Source organism: Erithacus rubecula (genome assembly GCF_903797595.1).
Source record: "Erithacus rubecula genome assembly, chromosome: 2".
In the NCBI taxonomy this organism is placed as follows: Eukaryota; Metazoa; Chordata; class Aves; order Passeriformes; family Muscicapidae; genus Erithacus; species Erithacus rubecula.
This window is the reverse complement of record NC_136685.1, coordinates 14,769,659-14,788,296: the sequence shown is the minus strand read 5'-3', so window position 1 is coordinate 14,788,296 and position 18,638 is coordinate 14,769,659. Positions and strand designations below refer to the sequence as shown.

Genomic DNA, 18,638 nt, shown 5'->3' with positions numbered 1-18,638 from the left:
GCCGATAGCGCTGCCGTTCCTGTTCCCGTTCCCGCGGCCAATGCCGATAGCGGTGCCGTCCCCGCAGCCGCTCCCGCTCCCGTTCCCGCGGCCGATGCCGTTCCGGGTCGCGGGCGGGCGCAGGCGCGGCGCGGGGCGGAAGGAGCGGGAGCGGCGCCATGGCGGCCAAGCGCAAAGCTGAGGCGCTGATCCCGGCCGAGGAGAGCGACCAGCTGCTGATCCGGCCCCTGTGAGCGCGGGGAGCCGCCGGGCCGGGGGCGCGGGGGGCCGGGCCGGGGCGGCAGCGCTGGCAGCCGCTGCTTTCCCCTCGGAGCCGCCGCTGCAGGATGAGGGTGTTTCTGGTAGCGCCGCAAACCTCTTTTTGGGACAGCTTGGAGATGCTACTCCAGGCTCATTCGGCCCCATTTGTTACTTAGGTGAACTTTACGTGTCAGTAGTTTGAGACTCATAAAAAACAAAAGAGGCCAAAATAATTTCCTCAGACAGGTTGTTTTTATTTCTGCTGCATTACGTAGGGCCTCATTTCCTTTGAGATAAATGCAGCTGTTCAGGTACTCTGGATAGCTGAGCTTAAAAGGGCCGCGCAGTTATTATTTCTACACAGAAAAATAATCCCAGTAAAGGCGTGTAGCTACATCTGTGCCGTGTGGATTGTTTCCCTCCTCATGACTTTGATATCCTTTTGCAGAGGTGCTGGTCAAGAAGTAGGAAGGTCATGCATCATTCTGGAGTTTAAAGGAAGAAAAATCATGGTAATTATTGTGTGGATATATTTGTACACCCTGTCAGTGTGGTACTGCAGATCACCGAAGTGATGTGAAATATTGCAGGTTAAATTCAGCCTCTGCACTCAAGTCAAACACAGTGCTAGAAAAGGCACATTTTGTACCTTTCTGGAGCTGTAGAGCATGTATATTAGGCATCACAGAGGCTGTTTTATTTTACAAAATAAAACCATATCCCTGTATAGAATGTATGGGCATCCAACCCAAACCATTCTACTTAAAATCCAATGCTAAAAGTAATGTTTAATGATTTTTTTTTTTGTGTGTGTGTGTGTGATGCTAAAAGTTACCAGTCACTAATAACTATATAATAGACTAAATTAGAAGAGGGTTTTTTAGTATGTTCTGTTAGAAACTTTAACTTTTGTTTTTCAGCTTGATTGTGGAATCCATCCCGGGCTGGAAGGAATGGATGCTCTTCCTTACATTGATTTGATTGATCCAGCTGAGATTGATCTCCTCCTCATTAGTCAGTAAGTGGCACCTAAATGCATAAATAACTTGAGGTTATGGTCAGAGTTGTGTTCACTTGTAGGTTATTAAGAGAGGCTGAAAATAGGTGTTATTTAGATGTATGGAAAAATTTTAGTTTCTAGATTTTAAAAGTTTGAAGGTTTTCCATGTAGAATTAAGGACTGAATATTGAGGATTCACTTTTGACATTACAACTTTTCTCTGAGCTCACTCTCATTTCTGGCTGTTTTATAACCTGGCCTGCTTTAATACCATTGTGATAACTCCTGGAGTGAGTTTTTTACACAAAGACTGCAGAAGAGTATTGGTTGTGTTTTTTACTCTACTGGCTTTGAATTTAAAAGGTTCTTGGAGACATGCACAAGCTTTGAATGTGGTTTAAGTATTGCTTAGTGGCTGAGAGACGAGGAGAGCTGTTTCTAAATTATGCTCTCAGTAATAGATTTACCAGCTCTCCATAAAATCATGAGGTTTTCTGGCATGTGTTTGTTCTACCTGTATTTCAAAAGTAGTTTATTAAGTTGGGTCAAACTAGAAGTGTGAACAAATAATTTAATTTTCAGAGATAATGTTTTATTCTGTAGTGGGAAACATGCAAAATTAGGATAATGTTTTTAGCTTTCATGTATCTTTGATGTTTAGTGTCTCTGGTTCCTGTTCCTTTTCTCCCTCTAAATTCACATGGGAATTAGAAAAAGAAGATAATTCTAGTAGTATGCTTGTAATACCTTGGCAATTAATGAAAAATTTCCTGTATTAGTTTTACCTTTTCTTGGTTGTGTTTCTAGTTACTAGCCTACAAAGCATAGACCAGCACAGTTAACAACCAGGCTGAAAAATCTGTTTCTGGATTTTCATTACACCATGTTAGTCCAGTGAAGTAGTGAATTATAGATATTGTATATTAGTGTTGTGTAATATGAATGTATTAATTGGATTTGTGTGTCTATTTTAAGTTTCCATTTAGATCACTGTGGGGCTTTGCCATGGTTTTTACAGAAAACAAGTTTTAAGGGAAGGACATTTATGACTCATGCCACAAAAGCTATTTACAGATGGCTTCTATCAGACTATGTTAAAGTCAGGTAAGCTAACCTGTGGGCTGTCTCTTCCTGAATTATTTCACCTTTTAGTTCCCTTTCCAGTGGGAAACTAAAGGTGAAGCTACCAAAAGTAGCTGGATGAACCTGGATGTTGTCCTAAGTAGCAACATTACATAGAACCAGATTAGAATTAATGAATCATTTTACTAACTGATGGATAGTTTGTAGTGGATTTTAAGCTCCTAAAGATACAATTCATTTTTAGGACAGGTTAAATATACAAAGAGTGCTTGGTTACTTACATGTTGGGGTTTTATATCTTCCTTGTATTTTTCTTTTCCTGTGTCTCATGCCTTGACACATTATTTCCATGTGACTGTAATGGTCTCCTGAGCATATCTCAACTCAGCTGTTTTGAGCTTGGATCAGAAACCTGATGAACAATCCTCTTTTAACTTGTTTTTTCTGGGCTGCTAGGCAAAGCATGGATCCATGTGGTTTTTGAGGACTTTTACAAGCTCAGTGGCAGATCTCTGTCCAGGGCTGGGAGTCTTATTGATACTTTTTGAGGAATATAGAGCAGATTCTTAACTGAAAAGACTTTTCTAGCATGGCTTTTCAAAAGAAAGATACTTTAACTCTGCCTAGGTGATTGGAGTAGCTGGACTTGATTTCTAGCATAGGAGACATGGTGTTACTGAATGAAATATACCTGGGAAAACCCAGGAAGTGTTTTTTCCAGCTGTTCAAATGAGTTGATGTTTAGGCATTTCACTTATCCAGTAACATCTCAGCGGATGACATGCTGTACACAGAAACAGACCTGGAAGAAAGCATGGACAAGATTGAGACCATCAACTTCCATGAGGTGAAAGAGGTGGCAGGAATCAAATTCTGGTGCTACCACGCAGGCCACGTTCTGGGAGCAGCCATGTTTATGATTGAAATAGCTGGTGTGAAGGTATTTTCTCTTTTTTAAATGTTGAAAGCAAGCCTGAGTACTAATGTAGTCATTAATTATTATTCTCTTGCGCTCTACCACTGTGGCTGGAGCTGTCCAATAGGTTTGAGCTCAGGTAAATGTGAGAGGCCTTGGCTTAGAAAATGTATTTTCTCATTGATAAAACTGGCAAGTGATACAGATCAGGTAGGATGTTTGGATTGTATGGGAGTCTGAGACATGACTCAGACTTGGAACCACTAAACATGTACCTTCCCTTGCTGGTCTGATCAGAGGCAGGTGGTAGCTGAGGCAGTTGAGTGGAAGCTGCATTTTAGTAAAATCTGTGAACAGATGTTTGTGTCAGTAATTCTCATTTATATCTCTATCTCAAGTGCTTAAATGGAATTTGTCAATGCATGCGAATTACATTTTTCTCGTAACAATCCTGTGCTAAAGTACCTAAGAAATAAGTATTATTATTAATTTTAGGCACAGAGAGATTAAGTAAATCATATAATCAAAGGCAGCACTGTGCCAAAACCAGATACTTGAAACAGATGTCAGGAATTGGAGTTCAGCAGGATTGTCTTCCTGTCCAAGGAAAGTTTCACACAGTCCTAAAGAGGGAAAAGAGAAAGTGGTTCTGAGGCTTGCTGCCCAGTAGGAGTTTGTTAATGATTTATAATGACTGAGAATTATAAAAGTCTTAACTTTAAAAAAATCTTAGAAATAGAACTGAGTTTACAAGAATCACAATAAAATCTAGATCTCTTAGTGTTTCTTTTTTGGTTTTTTTCTGATTGAGGCATGACATAGAAGATTTATCTCTTACTATGCTTGACTCAAATAGATGGGGTTTTAATATCATTATTTTCTTCAGTTTCCTGTGATAGTAGGCTACCTGGCAGACCAGGTTATGTTATTTATTATTCACATTTTCATCAATAAAAAAGTCAGTTTTAAAACCATCAATTTGGGTGCATAGAGTTGCATTCCACCCTGCAGTTAAGAATCCATTAAAGATAAATAACAACTAGAAATTGCTTCTTAGTGTAATGGGGAACATGATTATTCCATTTGGAAAATCAATTAGATTAGAGGCTCTTTTTTAGTATCAGAAAATGTTAAAATAATTTTTAATAAATAATTTTATCGCATTATTAATTATATTTGCATTCTGGTATGTAAATACGGTTTAATCTTCAATTTACTTCATCTTAGGAGTTGCTTTTATGTCTATTTTTACATCTTTGTGGTCAGTGCAAGTATGCAAAGGCTGAAAATAGCACCTTGATATTTGAAATGAAAAATTAAAGGTTAATAATTGTTTACCTGGTTTTGTTGGAATTATGGTGCTTGAAAAACCTTTACCACTGAGCTTTAAATACTTTAAATATTGTAGTACTGTTGACCTAATATTGTAAGTGCTGTTCACAGAAGAAGAGTCTTAATTAAAGTACAGCTGACCTTTTTATCAAAAATTCATTAAAACCATCTTTGCACAGCTTTTTAAAAGCTGCTTCTCTTTGTCCAACAGCTGTTATATACAGGGGATTTCTCAAGGCAGGAAGACAGACACCTGATGGCAGCTGAGATTCCCAATATTAAACCTGATATTCTAATAATTGTAAGTTTGGCAAAATTATATCTTTCTGTTAGTGATTAATTATGGATTAGGGTTGTGACTTAGTTAAAGCCAAAATGGAATGACAAAAACAGTGGTGATTTAGTGGTTGTGATTTGTATTAAATATCCAAAATACTGGATGTTCAGAACTCGGACATTGCTTCCCATTGTATTGAAAAGTCTAATTATAATTTTATAATTTTTCTGATGAAGTTCCTTAAGGCTCTCGACAGCTTTTCTGATTTGGGAGATTTATTACATTTTGACTTGTGTTACACCAACCCAAATTTAACCAGATGTCTCTTTTAGTAGATCCTTACCTACTTCCAGATATGTTTAGAATTTGTCCTTGGTGGAGGTGCCCTGAGTGCTATTCCATATTTTTGTTTTGTTTTCTGAGTCTAATTATTTTATACTGAAACCATGTTTGGAAAACAGCAGCTCAAGGCAAACTTTATAAGTAACAGTTTTAGCTGGAAACAAACACTGGGAACTTTCAAAATTATTTCATTTACTGTGTCCCTTCTAGCTGTTCTCTGAAACTGATAATCTAATTTTAATTCACATCAGAATCTTGTATTTTAAGTCTGGGGTTAAACCATGGCATATGTACCACTATGGGCCCCGTCAGTGTGATCATCAAAGCACTGGCAGCATTTACAGTTAGGAAAATAAGTGTGTAAAGAATCATTGGAATTAATAGCTCTAACTTCTTTAGTACTAACAGGATCTGTCTGTCTAAATTGCTTGGAGGGATTTGGGAGAGGGGAAGTTTTCTTTATTTGCATTGGTGGGGTGTTTTTTGGAACTCTCCCCAGCATGTTAATCTGCTTTTTTTGGGGTTCAGAGCAGATCAGGAGTTACTCTGTGTGTCAGCCCTCTCAGTGCTGTGTCTCTCCATCTGCAGGAATCCACGTATGGCACTCACATTCACGAGAAGAGGGAGGAGCGGGAGGCCAGGTTCTGCAACACCGTTCACGACATCGTGAACAGAGGGGGCCGAGGTCTCATCCCTGTCTTTGCCCTGGGGAGAGCTCAAGAACTGCTCCTGATCTTAGGTGTGTACCTTCCCAGCTCCTCTTCATGGAAAGGCACATAAAGGGATTTAGAATGTTTTCAGATGTCATAATTCCTTGAACAACTCTTCACTCATTTTACAGCGTGTTATTTACCTGATAATTTAATACAGAATGCATGTTTGTTCAAATGCAGAAAGTCCAGTAAATGAACCAGCAGTTCTGCTTTGTGAAGTAGGATGGGAAACCTATAAAGGAAGAGATGATGATGTAGTGATATGTGCTTGGCTTTTGAATCTTATTGAATCAGGATTTCATAATTTAGGGACAATTATTACAAATAGAAACATAACCAGTTGCAACAACAACTGTTTTACTTAAACTGTACTGCTAAAAAAAGGGGTATATTTTCTTCCAAAGTTCTACTATTTTTGTGCTTTAATTCACAAACCTGTATGAAAAAAGCTCTTTGTTGGAAAAGCTTAGAAGACCCATAGAAGACCCTTCTAACACTTCTGAAGTACTAATAATAATGAAAAGTAAATTAGGCTTTTGAACAAAAATGAGTGAGAATTACCCATGAACATAACAAGCTCCTTCACAGAAAATAGATAGTTGTTACAAGGTACTTCATAAAAAAAAGTTTTTAAGTAAATTATTCCCAGGCCTCTTCCCTTCCTTTTAGCACATTTAAGTTGTACTATGTTGAGTGATTTTTTTTTTCACTAGTCTTTCTGCTCAAAGGCTGGCCAGATCAAAAGATAACTATCTCAAGTTTAAAATGCTTATACTTAAGGGTGTTGGAAGTGTTCCCTAAACTACTTGAATTTTTTCTCACTTTTCATTTCAGTTTAGCTCAGTATTAGACACTAGTTTGTTTTCAAAATGTCTTATTAGTCTCTTCAAATGTTAACAAGAAATTCAGATCTAGGCACGGGGTAGTATTTGATATTGTAGAATTATTTACTACTTCTCATTCATTGAGAGGTTTTTTTTTAATTTACAGAGGACATAAAAACTGAACATTTTCAACCACACGTAGCCATTAGGTTGTAATTTGTTTGCCTCTCTTGGCTGTGTGTAGATTTTAGAGTGAGTTTCTAAAGAGAAGCTTGAAAATGCATCTAGGAAAGCTAGACATGCAATTGGATGCTTAATTAGATAGAAAACAATTGCATCTCACATGCCTACACAGTTGAGCCTGCAGGCTTCTGTGTTTATTTTTCTTCTTTCTGTAACTGTCTGACAAAATTAAAATACTGTGTTGTGGTGTAGAAAATTGTGATGACGAATTCAGTTTGTGACTGGTTATCTTTTACTGGCTGTTTCCATCTTGCACCTGAGCTGATTAAGGTAGCCATGGCAGTGAGCCTCTCTGAAATGTGAGAAGCTTTGCCTGCAAATCAGAAATGTTAGATAAAATCACATTGTAATATCACTGTAAATGCACCTATACAGCCAAAAGAGTGTGCCTTTATTTTTGGACGATTGTACCTCAATTGTGCAACATAAATCTCTTTCAGACTAGCAGAGCTGTATCCAAAATGGGAAAATGGATAAGTTGCATTTGTACAGCTGCATTCAGATCACTTCTTTGTATTTAGGAAAGGTCATGACTACTGTCATCGCTGATATAAGTTGTGGTTAATGAAGGCTCTTTCCTTGTTTTTGTTCAATTTGGCTTGTAAAATATAACTGTTGGTGCTGTACAGAAAGCCAGGCTTGATAAATGAGTGATTCCTTCTCACCTTGATCTCCATGGATTTGTTTTACAGACATATAGTGAATTCTCATGAACAAATCTGTGTGCAGATGTCCTGGCTTTTAGATGTATAATCAATATTTGATGGGACATTTTAGCTTTATTGTAGAGATGCAATAAAACTTCTGTTGTCATAAATGTAAACTTTTTGCAGTGTAGTATTGTGGATACTTCATACCTTAAAGCTGAAGGTGGTGGTTGACTGAAATTTGACCTGCCAAAAGGACCTGAAGTTCACCCTTTTCATGTTTGTTTGCCTGTTTGTTTCTTTGTTCTGGTTGTATACAGTTCTAGATGGTGACTGTTCTAGAAAAGCAGGTAAAGCAAAGAGGCTGTGGTGGTGATTTTCTGTGCTAAAAATGAAAAAGCCCACTGGTAAATCTGTTTTATGAGAATTACTAATGTTTCTGAGAAGCACACACTTTATAAATAATCTTGTGGATGGAATTTTGTGTTTTGTTGTTTGGTGACTGGGTGTTGTTTTGTTCTTTTTTCATTATTTTGTTTGTTTTGGGTTTTTAGATGAATACTGGCAGAATCACCCTGAACTCCATGATATCCCCATATACTATGCCTCCTCTTTGGCAAAGAAATGTATGGCAGTTTATCAGACATACGTCAATGCCATGAATGACAAAATCCGCAAGCAAATTAACATCAACAACCCTTTTGTTTTCAAGCATATTAGTAATCTGAAGGTAAGCCTGGGATTCTTACAAAAAGGTGAACGTGACTGAAGAGTTTGTACTTGCTGAATAGTTTACATGTTGAATATCCTGATATCACACAATATTCCGGATTGGAAGGGACCCACAAGGATCATGGAGTCAATCTCTGAAGTGAAGGGCCCCTCCAGGGATTGAATCCACAACCTTGGTGTATTTTTAGCACCATGCTGTAATCAACTGAGCCAATCAATATCCTTAATATCCTATGGATTGATTATGTCCAGGTTTATATCTGAGTTATCTGCTGTCCCAGTGCTTAGGGGGCTATTAGAGGGAAGCTTATGCCCCAACATTTTTTCTACTATAGATCCCTGTGCTTGTGGTTTCTTCCTTGTGGGCATCAGTAAGAGGACTTTACCTTCAAAGAGAGCTTTATATGAGGATGGGGTATAATCTGTGAAAACAGGGCCCTTCTTGTAAGCTGTTCAAGGTGCAGCTGTGCTGTCGTTTGTGTGAGTGAGTTGTGGTAACTGATACTTCACTGTCTCTTTCTAGAGCATGGATCACTTTGATGACATTGGCCCGAGTGTTGTCATGGCTTCCCCAGGAATGATGCAGAGTGGCTTATCCAGGGAGTTATTTGAGAGCTGGTGCACAGATAAGAGAAATGGAGTCATTATTGCAGGGTACTGTGTTGAAGGAACTCTTGCTAAGGTGAGTTGCTAATGCACCACAACCTTTTAGTCACAGGTAGCATTCAATGTTAGGTTTTAAAAGAATTGGTCAATAGCAAGTGTCTTTATTTGATTTACTGAGATTGCTGTCAGGTATGTATGAGTACGTAGTAAAAATTGATTGCTTTTGGCTAATACTAATGAAAAGTACAGAAAATTTGCATATGATCATTTCCAGTGATGTTATATAGAATAATCTTTTCTAGGGGCAGTTACCTTGTCATGAGAAAGAATGCTTGGTACTTTAGACTTCTTCACTGCTTAATTTTTCAAGAAAGTAGCCCTAATCCTAATTCTAGAGAAGTTTATCCTAAGTCTAACACTACTTGTGTGTCATTGACCAGACTCCTTGTGCACCTTGTGCCACCGACCATCTGTAGGGAATGAAATCTGTCTGAATTCCAGAAGCTAAGGGCAACCACATCATCTAATTTTGCCTTTAGAGGTAGAAATCACAACTTATTACTGCTTTGATACAAGTTAGAGAGATTTATCTGGAAGAAGGATGAGTGCCCAGATCTGCTGAGGATGCACAGGATGAAATGGTGTGTGTTGTGCATGTGTTTTTCATGTGTGAGTGTGTGTTCTGGGAAATTTGAGAGATTTTCTTCACTGTTTCACATTTAACATGGCTGCCACTATTATTTCATTGATTTTTGAAATGTAAAGCATTAGTTATATGATGTTGTTACTTTTTTTAATTAAGGTGCCCTTTTTTTTTCTAGCACATCATGTCTGAACCTGAAGAGATCACAACTATGTCAGGGCAAAAACTCCCACTGAAGATGTCTGTGGATTACATTTCTTTCTCTGCTCACACAGATTATCAACAAACCAGTGAATTTATCCGGGCTCTGAAACCTCCACATGTGGTCAGTATCCATGCTGCCCATTTCTCCAAAGTGGGATTTATCAAACCAGCTCACAGCCTTGAGTCAAGGCAGGGACTAGTGTCTAGCAGTAGCCAGCATCCCTATGGTTTGAATAATTAAAGGTGGAGATTTTAATGATTTTTTGTCAAGTTATCTTAGCAAAGTAAAAGTCAGCTTGTTCTTGAGTGTCTGCTTGCCTGGGGATGATTTTCCAGACAATGGTGTAGACCCATAATCTGTTTCAGCTGTGTTTTGAGCAAGATGCAGTATGGGACAACATTAAGTTGGGAATGCTGGTATTGGAATAATTCACTGGAATTGGCCCTGAAATAAATAAGAAAACATCAGTTGAAGGTTTGTGCAGACAGCAAAAGACAAAGGCTACACTTGGAGGGAAAAGCATGAGCTAAATCATGGGAAGGTGTGGAAGACCATAATGTGGAAATGGGGACTAGGATCTGAAGCTGGTGGTGAAACAGTGTGCAAGCACAGATAAGAAAAAAAAAATCATCACAGATGAGAATAAACTTGGCAAAGAAAATTGTGAACTGTGAAGCATCCTCTCTGAATTGCATGTTTATTATGTTTACATCTACACAGACACAAAAATATAAAGCTAACTGACTTCTCTTGAACTTAATACTTCCTTTTCATAATACATCAATATATTTGTGTGAGAAAATTTAAAAGGGATCTCGGTAATGCAGTCTCCTTGGTAGCATGGATTTTTCAACTAATACTCAGGATTGTGAAATTCCACCCTTTGAATAATGCAGAGAATTCAGACACAGAACTGTAATTGAGCTCATCTTTCCTACACTGTAACCTCATGGAATTGCATGAGATAGAATATGGCAGTTTTCATGGATAATTTACTTACTAGACATGTCTGGTTGGACAAATAATTTCTGCTAAAAGGAAAACTATTTTTTATAGATTTTAGTTCATGGTGAGCAGAATGAAATGGCCAGGTTGAAAGCAGCATTGATACGGGAGTATGAGGATAATGATGAAGTTCATATAGAAGTTCATAATCCTAGGAACACTGAAGCTGTGACGTTAAATTTCAGAGGAGAAAAACTTGCCAAGGTATGAAATCAATTTTTTCTCATATGTAGAACAGTATTTTCTTCTGGTAAAAACAACATGTTACATGTTATCTTCATAGCCTCTATTTTTAATTGATTTCAAATTACATGTTTTCCAGGGTCTCAAATATTTTGTATTTAGTTATATCTGGGCTTTGGTTCAGGGGTTTTTATTTTGAGGGGGTTTCTTTGTTGTTTTGGGTTTTTCATTGGTTCTTCACTCTTACAAAATTTTCTTGTATTAGACCTCAGTTTCTAGGTTACTCTGACCTTTTGTTTTCAGAGTTAGTTTTATACTCTGATTTTTCTTAGAGAATTGTGTTTCATCTCCATAATTACTTGAAGCTGTGAATATTTCAGATTGCCTTGTTGCATTCTATGTGGTTTTTTTTCTCTCCAGGTGATGGGATCTTTAGCAGATAAGAAACCAGAGCAAGGACAGAGAATTTCTGGAATCCTGGTTAAAAGAAATTTTAACTATCACATCCTTTCTCCATGTGACCTCTCCAGTAAGTACAAACAGTGATGTGATCAGTGGGTAATTGAAACTTACTGTGTCATTAAAACACTTAAAATTCTGGGGTTTTTTACTTCAGTTTTGTGTTTCATAAGCAATTAGTGAACATCTTAGTTTTATTTATTTGCCATAAGTTCTGAACTGTTGTAGTGAGACAAAAGGTGTTTAACTTGTTGTTCACTAGTTTAAAATCTTCTCTTTCTCTAACAGAAAAGAAGCAAAATTCCATTTCGCTTCTGGTTACTTAAAACCTTTTCATCTGCAAGAGTAAGCATAAAACATTACAGTGAGAATAAAAAAACCCCCTCAATCACTAGTCTTATAATTTTCTAAGTGTTGTTAGTTTTTAGTGCAAAAAGCCACAGAGCAGAGAAAATATTTGTGTCATCTTCCTATGCTTTTTATTACTCAGGGAATTATCTATTCTCAGAATAGAGGAGGAATTAAATCTAAGGTCAGAAGAGGTTGGGGGAAAGCAGTTCTGCTGCCCTGGTTCATTGTTTGTCTCTGATAGGCAGGAAAATAAAACAAGCTGGTATAATAGGTGTTCCACCTTCCTCTTTATAAATTGCATTTTTCAGCCTTCTTATCTTAAATGAATCAATGCCATTATTTGTCTATAATGGCAATTCTGTTTATTAGGAAGTAAATTCAGAGGGCTAATTTTTAACATGTACTTTTTGATTACTTTTTGATTTGTACTTTTCAGATTACACAGACCTGGCCATGAGCACAGTGACACAGACACAAGCCATTCCCTACACAGGCCCTTTCAACCTGCTTTCTTACCAGCTGCAGAAACTCACTGGTGTGTACTTGGGAGGACACGGTCATGATTTATAATGGGCAGCTTTTAAAACCACTTCCAGCCTTCAGAGGACTTCTGGGTGGAGATTTCTTCCTATTTTACAGCTTTCATTAGATTATGCAGCTTCTGCCAGATCCAGTTCATGAGTGTGACACAGCCTGGGGGGGATTCTACTGTATTCATATTAACAAGTGATGAGCATATAGGAATACAGAGCTTAGGCTGATTTCTGTCTCTGTCAGCCCCCAAAGTGAGTGCTCTGGCCACTCTGATGGCAACTTTATTAATTGATCTTGTATCTCCAGCCCCAAATGGAATGGCTAATGCCATCCAATTAATCAAGCTCTGTGCCCTCCTTTGTGACAGACAGGCTCTTCCAGGAATTGGCTTTTCCTGGATAAGAAGCCATTTAAACCTGACACTGGGATGATCCCCTGTGCCTCTCTGGCTTTCTCAAGGGTTAGGGGCAGCTCCTGTCCTAGGTAAACCTACCTTGTAGATTCCTTTCCCAGATTTAAGGCTCAGATTTTTTTTCATTCTCTAGTGTCAGAATCTAATTCATGTCACTAGTGAACACCTATATTCAGTTGAGGTTCAGGTCTCATAGCTGAGTGCTACCAGGCACACAAGTGCTTTTCATTTAAGCTCTATGCTTATGTGAGCAGTGGATTATCCTTTAAGGGTGTAAGAGCTGGTTACTTCTGCAAATGGAGCAGAATTAACTACATTTCTCATGTTTTCTGTTGGTGTACTCTCAGTGTACTAAACTAGTCAAATATGAGAATTCAAACCAAGTAAAGTGGCCAATATTAACTAATTAAAAAAACCCCAAACAATCCAGAACAAATAAAATAATATTGTCAGGTAAGGGAAGAGAGTATGGGGTTCCATTTTGTGAGCTACTCTGAGATAACAGACAACCCCTCTTATTCTTATACAGACTTCTTTTCTTATGCAAATAAAGTTAGTCTTGCTTCCAGTATAATTTCATTATTGCTAACCATTTGTTGTCACTTCTTAGGTGATGTGGAAGAAATAGAAATCCAACAAAAACCAGCCCTGAAGGTTTTCAAAAATATTACTGTGATCCAGGAACCAGGCATGGTAGTCCTTGAGGTGGGCATTGGTGAGGGAGGAAGAAGTGTTTTGTTCTCCAGTTTCTTCAAAATAATGTCATAGAGATGCCATGCAGAATTCAATGTTTTAAGGAGTTTTCTGTTGTATGACAAGTAGAGCAAAAGCTAAAACAAAGTTCCCCTTGAGCTGTGGTCCTGCATGGATGTGTGTTACTTGATTTATCCACCACCAGTTGGGTTTTTGCTGTATTTCATGAGTACAATGGCAGATTTAGTGCCCTTTTTTCATTTGGCAGATAGTAATTGGAAATAGCATCAAATGGTGTTCCTTCCTCCCCCAGAGAGTTGTGGTAATTAATTATTTTGTAAATGTGATCAGAAACATTCAGAAGCTTGAATTTTCTTGGGAAGTTATGGAGTACACTTAGTTAAAAGTAGCTAATAATTTGGTGTGAAATGTATGACAGTCACTTGAAGCTGGAATTCAGAGAAAAGCAAAAAGGAGAATGCAATTCACGTTAAATTGTCTTTATGATGCATTATTCACTCAGTCTAAATAATAAATTTCTTTTTTTCTTTTTTCTTCTAGTGGGTGGCAAATCCTGCTAATGATATGTATGCAGACACTGTGACAACAGTGATACTGGAAGTTCAGTCAAATCCCAAAATACAGAAAGGTATAAGTTTAGTATATGCTTATTTAACTGAGGCATTTCTCCCTATTTTTTTTACATCATGCTTAGAGGGAAATAATGCCTAATAGATTGCAATCCCCTTATTGTATTTCCTTTCCTCATGGAACTTACTAGGGAGGAAAATTTGCTACTTAAAGACAGAATTAACAACTTGGTCTTCATTATTAGTGACATGTTCATTTGTTGAAATTTTCTCTTATATGTCCAATAACTGACTGTGGAAAACATATTTAAACAAATTTAAAATAAGTTTTAAATTTCATACAAAAAAAATCTAGAGTGATTAAGTTTGTATGGCACCACCTAGGCCATTTTATCATTCTGTATGAACAAATAGGTGTTTATTTTCACTGGCTTACCCCTCTTGTCCTTTTATTATATATTTTAACAATTTTGTGTAATAGCAGTCAATGTTCCTTAAGTGTTTAGTTCCATATGTGACTTAACACATTTGTTAAAAATTCTTTCACCTGAGTTTATAAATTCCCATAACAGTTCTTGCTTTATTTGGGGGTAAAGATTTTCCAGTCACCTTGAACTGAACAAATTCAGAGTGTAATTTTCTGATCTTGATTGTGATAATTTTCATTATGTGGCCTTGTGGCCATGTCCTCATGTTTATAAACAACTTACATAAGTAGATTATTTTCTCTATTAAGCAAAGGACATGTGAGATGTAATGAGCATTAACAGTAAACAGGAGAAGTAAAAAGTCAGAAAGTGAATTGCAAAATATTTTAAAATATGATAAGTACAGGAATATATAATGGAATGTATGCATTTCCTTGGCTCTTTTTTAAAAATACATTTTTAAATAAATTGTATAAACATACAGCTTTTATTTATTTTTTGGATTTTTATTCCAGGAAAGTCAGTTTCTAAATGGCATCTATCAATTAGCTATTTTTCCCTCCCAGTAAATGTTTGTGAAAGTATTTTTTTTTCTTTTTAGCTGCAGTAACTAAGATTTCAAAAAAAGTAGATATGGATGTGTATAGGAAGAGAATGGAGATCATGCTTCAGTAAGTTGGCATTTATTTTGCTAAAGGAAAATGAGCACAGTTATTTATGTAACTAGAATAGTCTTAGTATAAAAGGATTTAAAGATAGTTGTGTAAAAATACTGCATGCAAATTTACTTCAGTCTAATTTCTGTGAAGGCCAGGAATTAAGTAAAGAAAGAGGTACAGTAAAAAGTTCTCACCATCATTAAAATTTTGAATACAAGGCCCAGTTATATCTCTCAGAAGCAGATTTTTAAGTTGTCTCCAAAGGTTATGCTACAAATGGTTAATAAAAACAACTTTGGATCACATCTCTTTTAAAACTTACTCTGATGTGTATTCTGTTACTTGTGTAGAAATCTCGCCTCTTTTGAAATCAAAGAAATCTTTCCCTTTGTTGATGATGAGATTACTTTGGTAAAATACTTACTGTTTGTTATTTGATACCCACTATCATAATAAAGATTAATATTTTAATTACATCAGAGTGAGTTAAATAATTGTTGCTGAAAAGTGATACTCACCTGACAAATTTAATAGAAAAAACTAAGTTTTTAAGAAACACCTTACACTCACAGGTCTTTGCTTTAGGGATATGTTTGGAGAGGACTGTGTGAGTTCCAAAGATGACTCTGTCCTGTGCATCACAGTGGATGGAAAGACTGCCAACATTTCCCTGGACACTCGGGTATGTGAAGCAAAGCACTTTGTGTGTGCTGTGTTCAGCAGTCTCCTGTCTGGCACCCAGTGCTGCCTGCCCTGCCATGTACTCACTTGTTAAGGAAATGCACTTGGTATTGAAACAGAGCCTGCTTAATTATAAAATGCTAGCAATGTTTATGCAACAAATGCAGTACATTTGGAAAAAAACCCAGTATTTTTCAGAAGCTCAGTTGTATGAAAAAATTATTAAAGAAAGATTGTAGAAAAGAAACTGAGTTAACCAACAATTTTTTTTAATGCTTTTAAAGCATGCTCTGGTTTGAATAATTGAACAGTTACAGGGTAGAAGTGTTGCTAATATTTTTTTTTGTCATCTTAATCCTTTTGGCACTAAATTGAAAGCCTGAAGTACTCACAAAAACAAATATTTTATTAATTTACTAGCTTGGTCTAGAACTGGATGTCATGCATGTTAGAAGGGTGCTTTAAGAAGCCATCACACCTATTTATTTGAAAAATGTAAAACTGTAAAGAATGGTTAGAACCATGTCTTTCATGTTCTTAAGCATTTTAACATGTTGACTTTCTGTCATTGCTAATAACATATTAAACAAAGCTTGTGTATTGCATTTATTCATAGTAATAATATAATGTAAATTCATACTACAGAGTAGCTCTCATGCTCTCCATGAGGGGTCACAACAAGTGTTCTACAAAACCAGAAGAAAATGTTGTCCCCTGCCAAAAATTTGTTATACATTGAAACAAATGAATGTTAATTACCGTTAGAGAATAGTGAGTTACAGTGGTTAACACACAACTTGTGCCATTTCTCTTCAATTCTTTAATAAACATTGCTACATTTCAGTTTGTACATAGTACAAAAATACAGGACTGGTGAAAGAACTCTTGAAATAAAGAAAAAAGTAACTAGACTGGAAAAGAATGCATACTGCTTAATCAAGAAGTTTGATTTCATTTTTATAATATATCATTATTGTTAAAATATTTGTGTACTGACAGAAACCCCAATGGCAGTTCAGTTACAACAGGGTAGATCTTTGCAGTACTTACTGTACAGTCTGTGTGGGCAATGGCAAGCTTGTGCCATTGTGAACCAGACTTTATGAGGCAGATCCTCTGTCTGTCTTCATCTGTATATGTATCTTATAAAATTTTATTGGCTTTAAAATGATAAGCTCTTTAGTGTAGATCTGACTGGCGGGATGTGTGGATTTTTTTTTCCATGTTAGCACAGTGCTCTCACGGTTAACACGATTTTAATAACATTGCTAGATAACATTAAATGCATGTTTGCTGTTTTAAGTGCCTTTTTCCTCCCCTAGACCTTAATGGCTAGAAAGAGTTACTTGATCATAAGAGTAACAAGTTAATCCTGAATTAAAGGAGGTGTAGTCTTAGAGTCTAGAAAGGCCACAGGACCAAGAGCAGTGTTACTACTCAAATGCTGCCCTTTGTTTCTGAGGTAGAACAATCAGGAAGGTAGATTAAGTTTCATCTTTGGGGTGGGCATCTTTCTCTAGGAAAACTCGTTTAATTAAAAAAATAATTTATTTTTATTATTTTTGTGTAAATGTCATCATTGTGTGTGAGAGCATCAGTGGGATGCCTGTACCTCTAGTGAGTGCATGTGTTTTGTAGTGTTAACCTAATATAGAGTGAGTGAATTCTCAGATAAAACAAAATCTCCAGGAACTGAATCTTGTGTGATTTTACTTGATTTTGAATTAAATGTAATCCACAAAACTTAATACATTTTACATAGCTGTTTTGAGCATAAGACTCTAAATTAAGCTTCATGCTCCTCAGCAGGACTTGCTTAATTCTTCTCCAAGCTCCTCTACATGCTGGCAGACCACTGGAAAACACAGTGCTGCTCTTGATAATTTCCATGACTGCTTTTCCCTGTGCACTTACAAGCATTCTCTGCGTGCTGAAAGGGGAGCATGAAGTGCCAGTGGTTGTAACATGCTTCTCTTTCTGTTCCCAGACTGTTGACTGTGAGCCAGGAAGTGAAGATGATGAATCCCTCCGTGAAATGGTGGAGCTGGCAGCACAGAGGCTTTATGATGCCCTCAGCCCTGTATACTGACCTCTGTAGATACTTAGGATGCCTAAAAAGAACTTATAAATTTTCGATTTATTTGGGCTATTTTTTAAGAGTAAATAATTTTTTTTTTCTTGAGTAAGTCAAAGGTTTCAGTTCTGTGAATGTTAAAGTGCTGAGTTGTTTCACATAATGGATCAGCAACCTTGTAACAACTGTATTTGTGCATATAGATACAATTAAATCAGGCAAACTGTGCCTATGTTCTCCTATGTGCACATACAAGAAATAATTCGTAACCTGATACAGAATGACAAAGATTAAATGTAGTTTTGTATTTTTGAATATTAAAACCAGTTGGAAGATAAATTGGATGGTATTGAGTTTCCATATATAATTTTGTTCCTGCTGAGGAAGTAACTGTGCCTGCACACTTGTATCTACTTTAAGTCAAAAGAGTTTAGAACATCATTGAAAATGGAATCCACCATTGCATGGTGGAGCTAGTTGGAGCTTTAAAACTCTGCATGCTGTCATGCCATTAACTGGAGTGGAGAAGTGGGTGGTTATGACCTGTGACAGCCTCATCTGCCCCAAGGCAGCGACCACCCCGGCCTGGGAAAAGGACACGGAGCAGAATTCCCGATACAGTGTGATTGATGCTCTGAACTCGCCGCGGTTGTTGCCTAACACTGTCATGCTGAAAAGTGTCCACAGAACCCGAGTTTTCCACTAAAGGTTTTGTGCACGCTTCTTTCCTCTTCTGGTACCCGATGATCCTAGTAGCAGTATTAGC

At 37.1% G+C, this 18,638-nt stretch overlaps 1 protein-coding gene across 1 annotated transcript; it reads left to right on the top strand.

Moving 5' to 3' along the window:
- The first annotated feature begins 73 nt into the window (after positions 1-73).
- Positions 74-18,221, top strand: CPSF3 (cleavage and polyadenylation specific factor 3). The gene is made up of 18 exons (XM_079328043.1): positions 74-229; positions 689-752; positions 1,161-1,258; positions 2,216-2,344; positions 3,086-3,263; positions 4,783-4,872; positions 5,779-5,929; positions 8,172-8,347; positions 8,873-9,031; positions 9,777-9,923; positions 10,860-11,012; positions 11,412-11,520; positions 12,238-12,336; positions 13,358-13,452; positions 14,002-14,089; positions 15,060-15,129; positions 15,703-15,799; positions 17,786-18,221. Exons 1-18 carry the CDS (start codon positions 159-161, stop codon positions 17,885-17,887), a joined length of 2,076 nt encoding a protein of 691 aa, XP_079184169.1. The 5' UTR covers positions 74-158; the 3' UTR covers positions 17,888-18,221.
- The last annotated feature ends 417 nt before the right edge of the window (positions 18,222-18,638 follow it).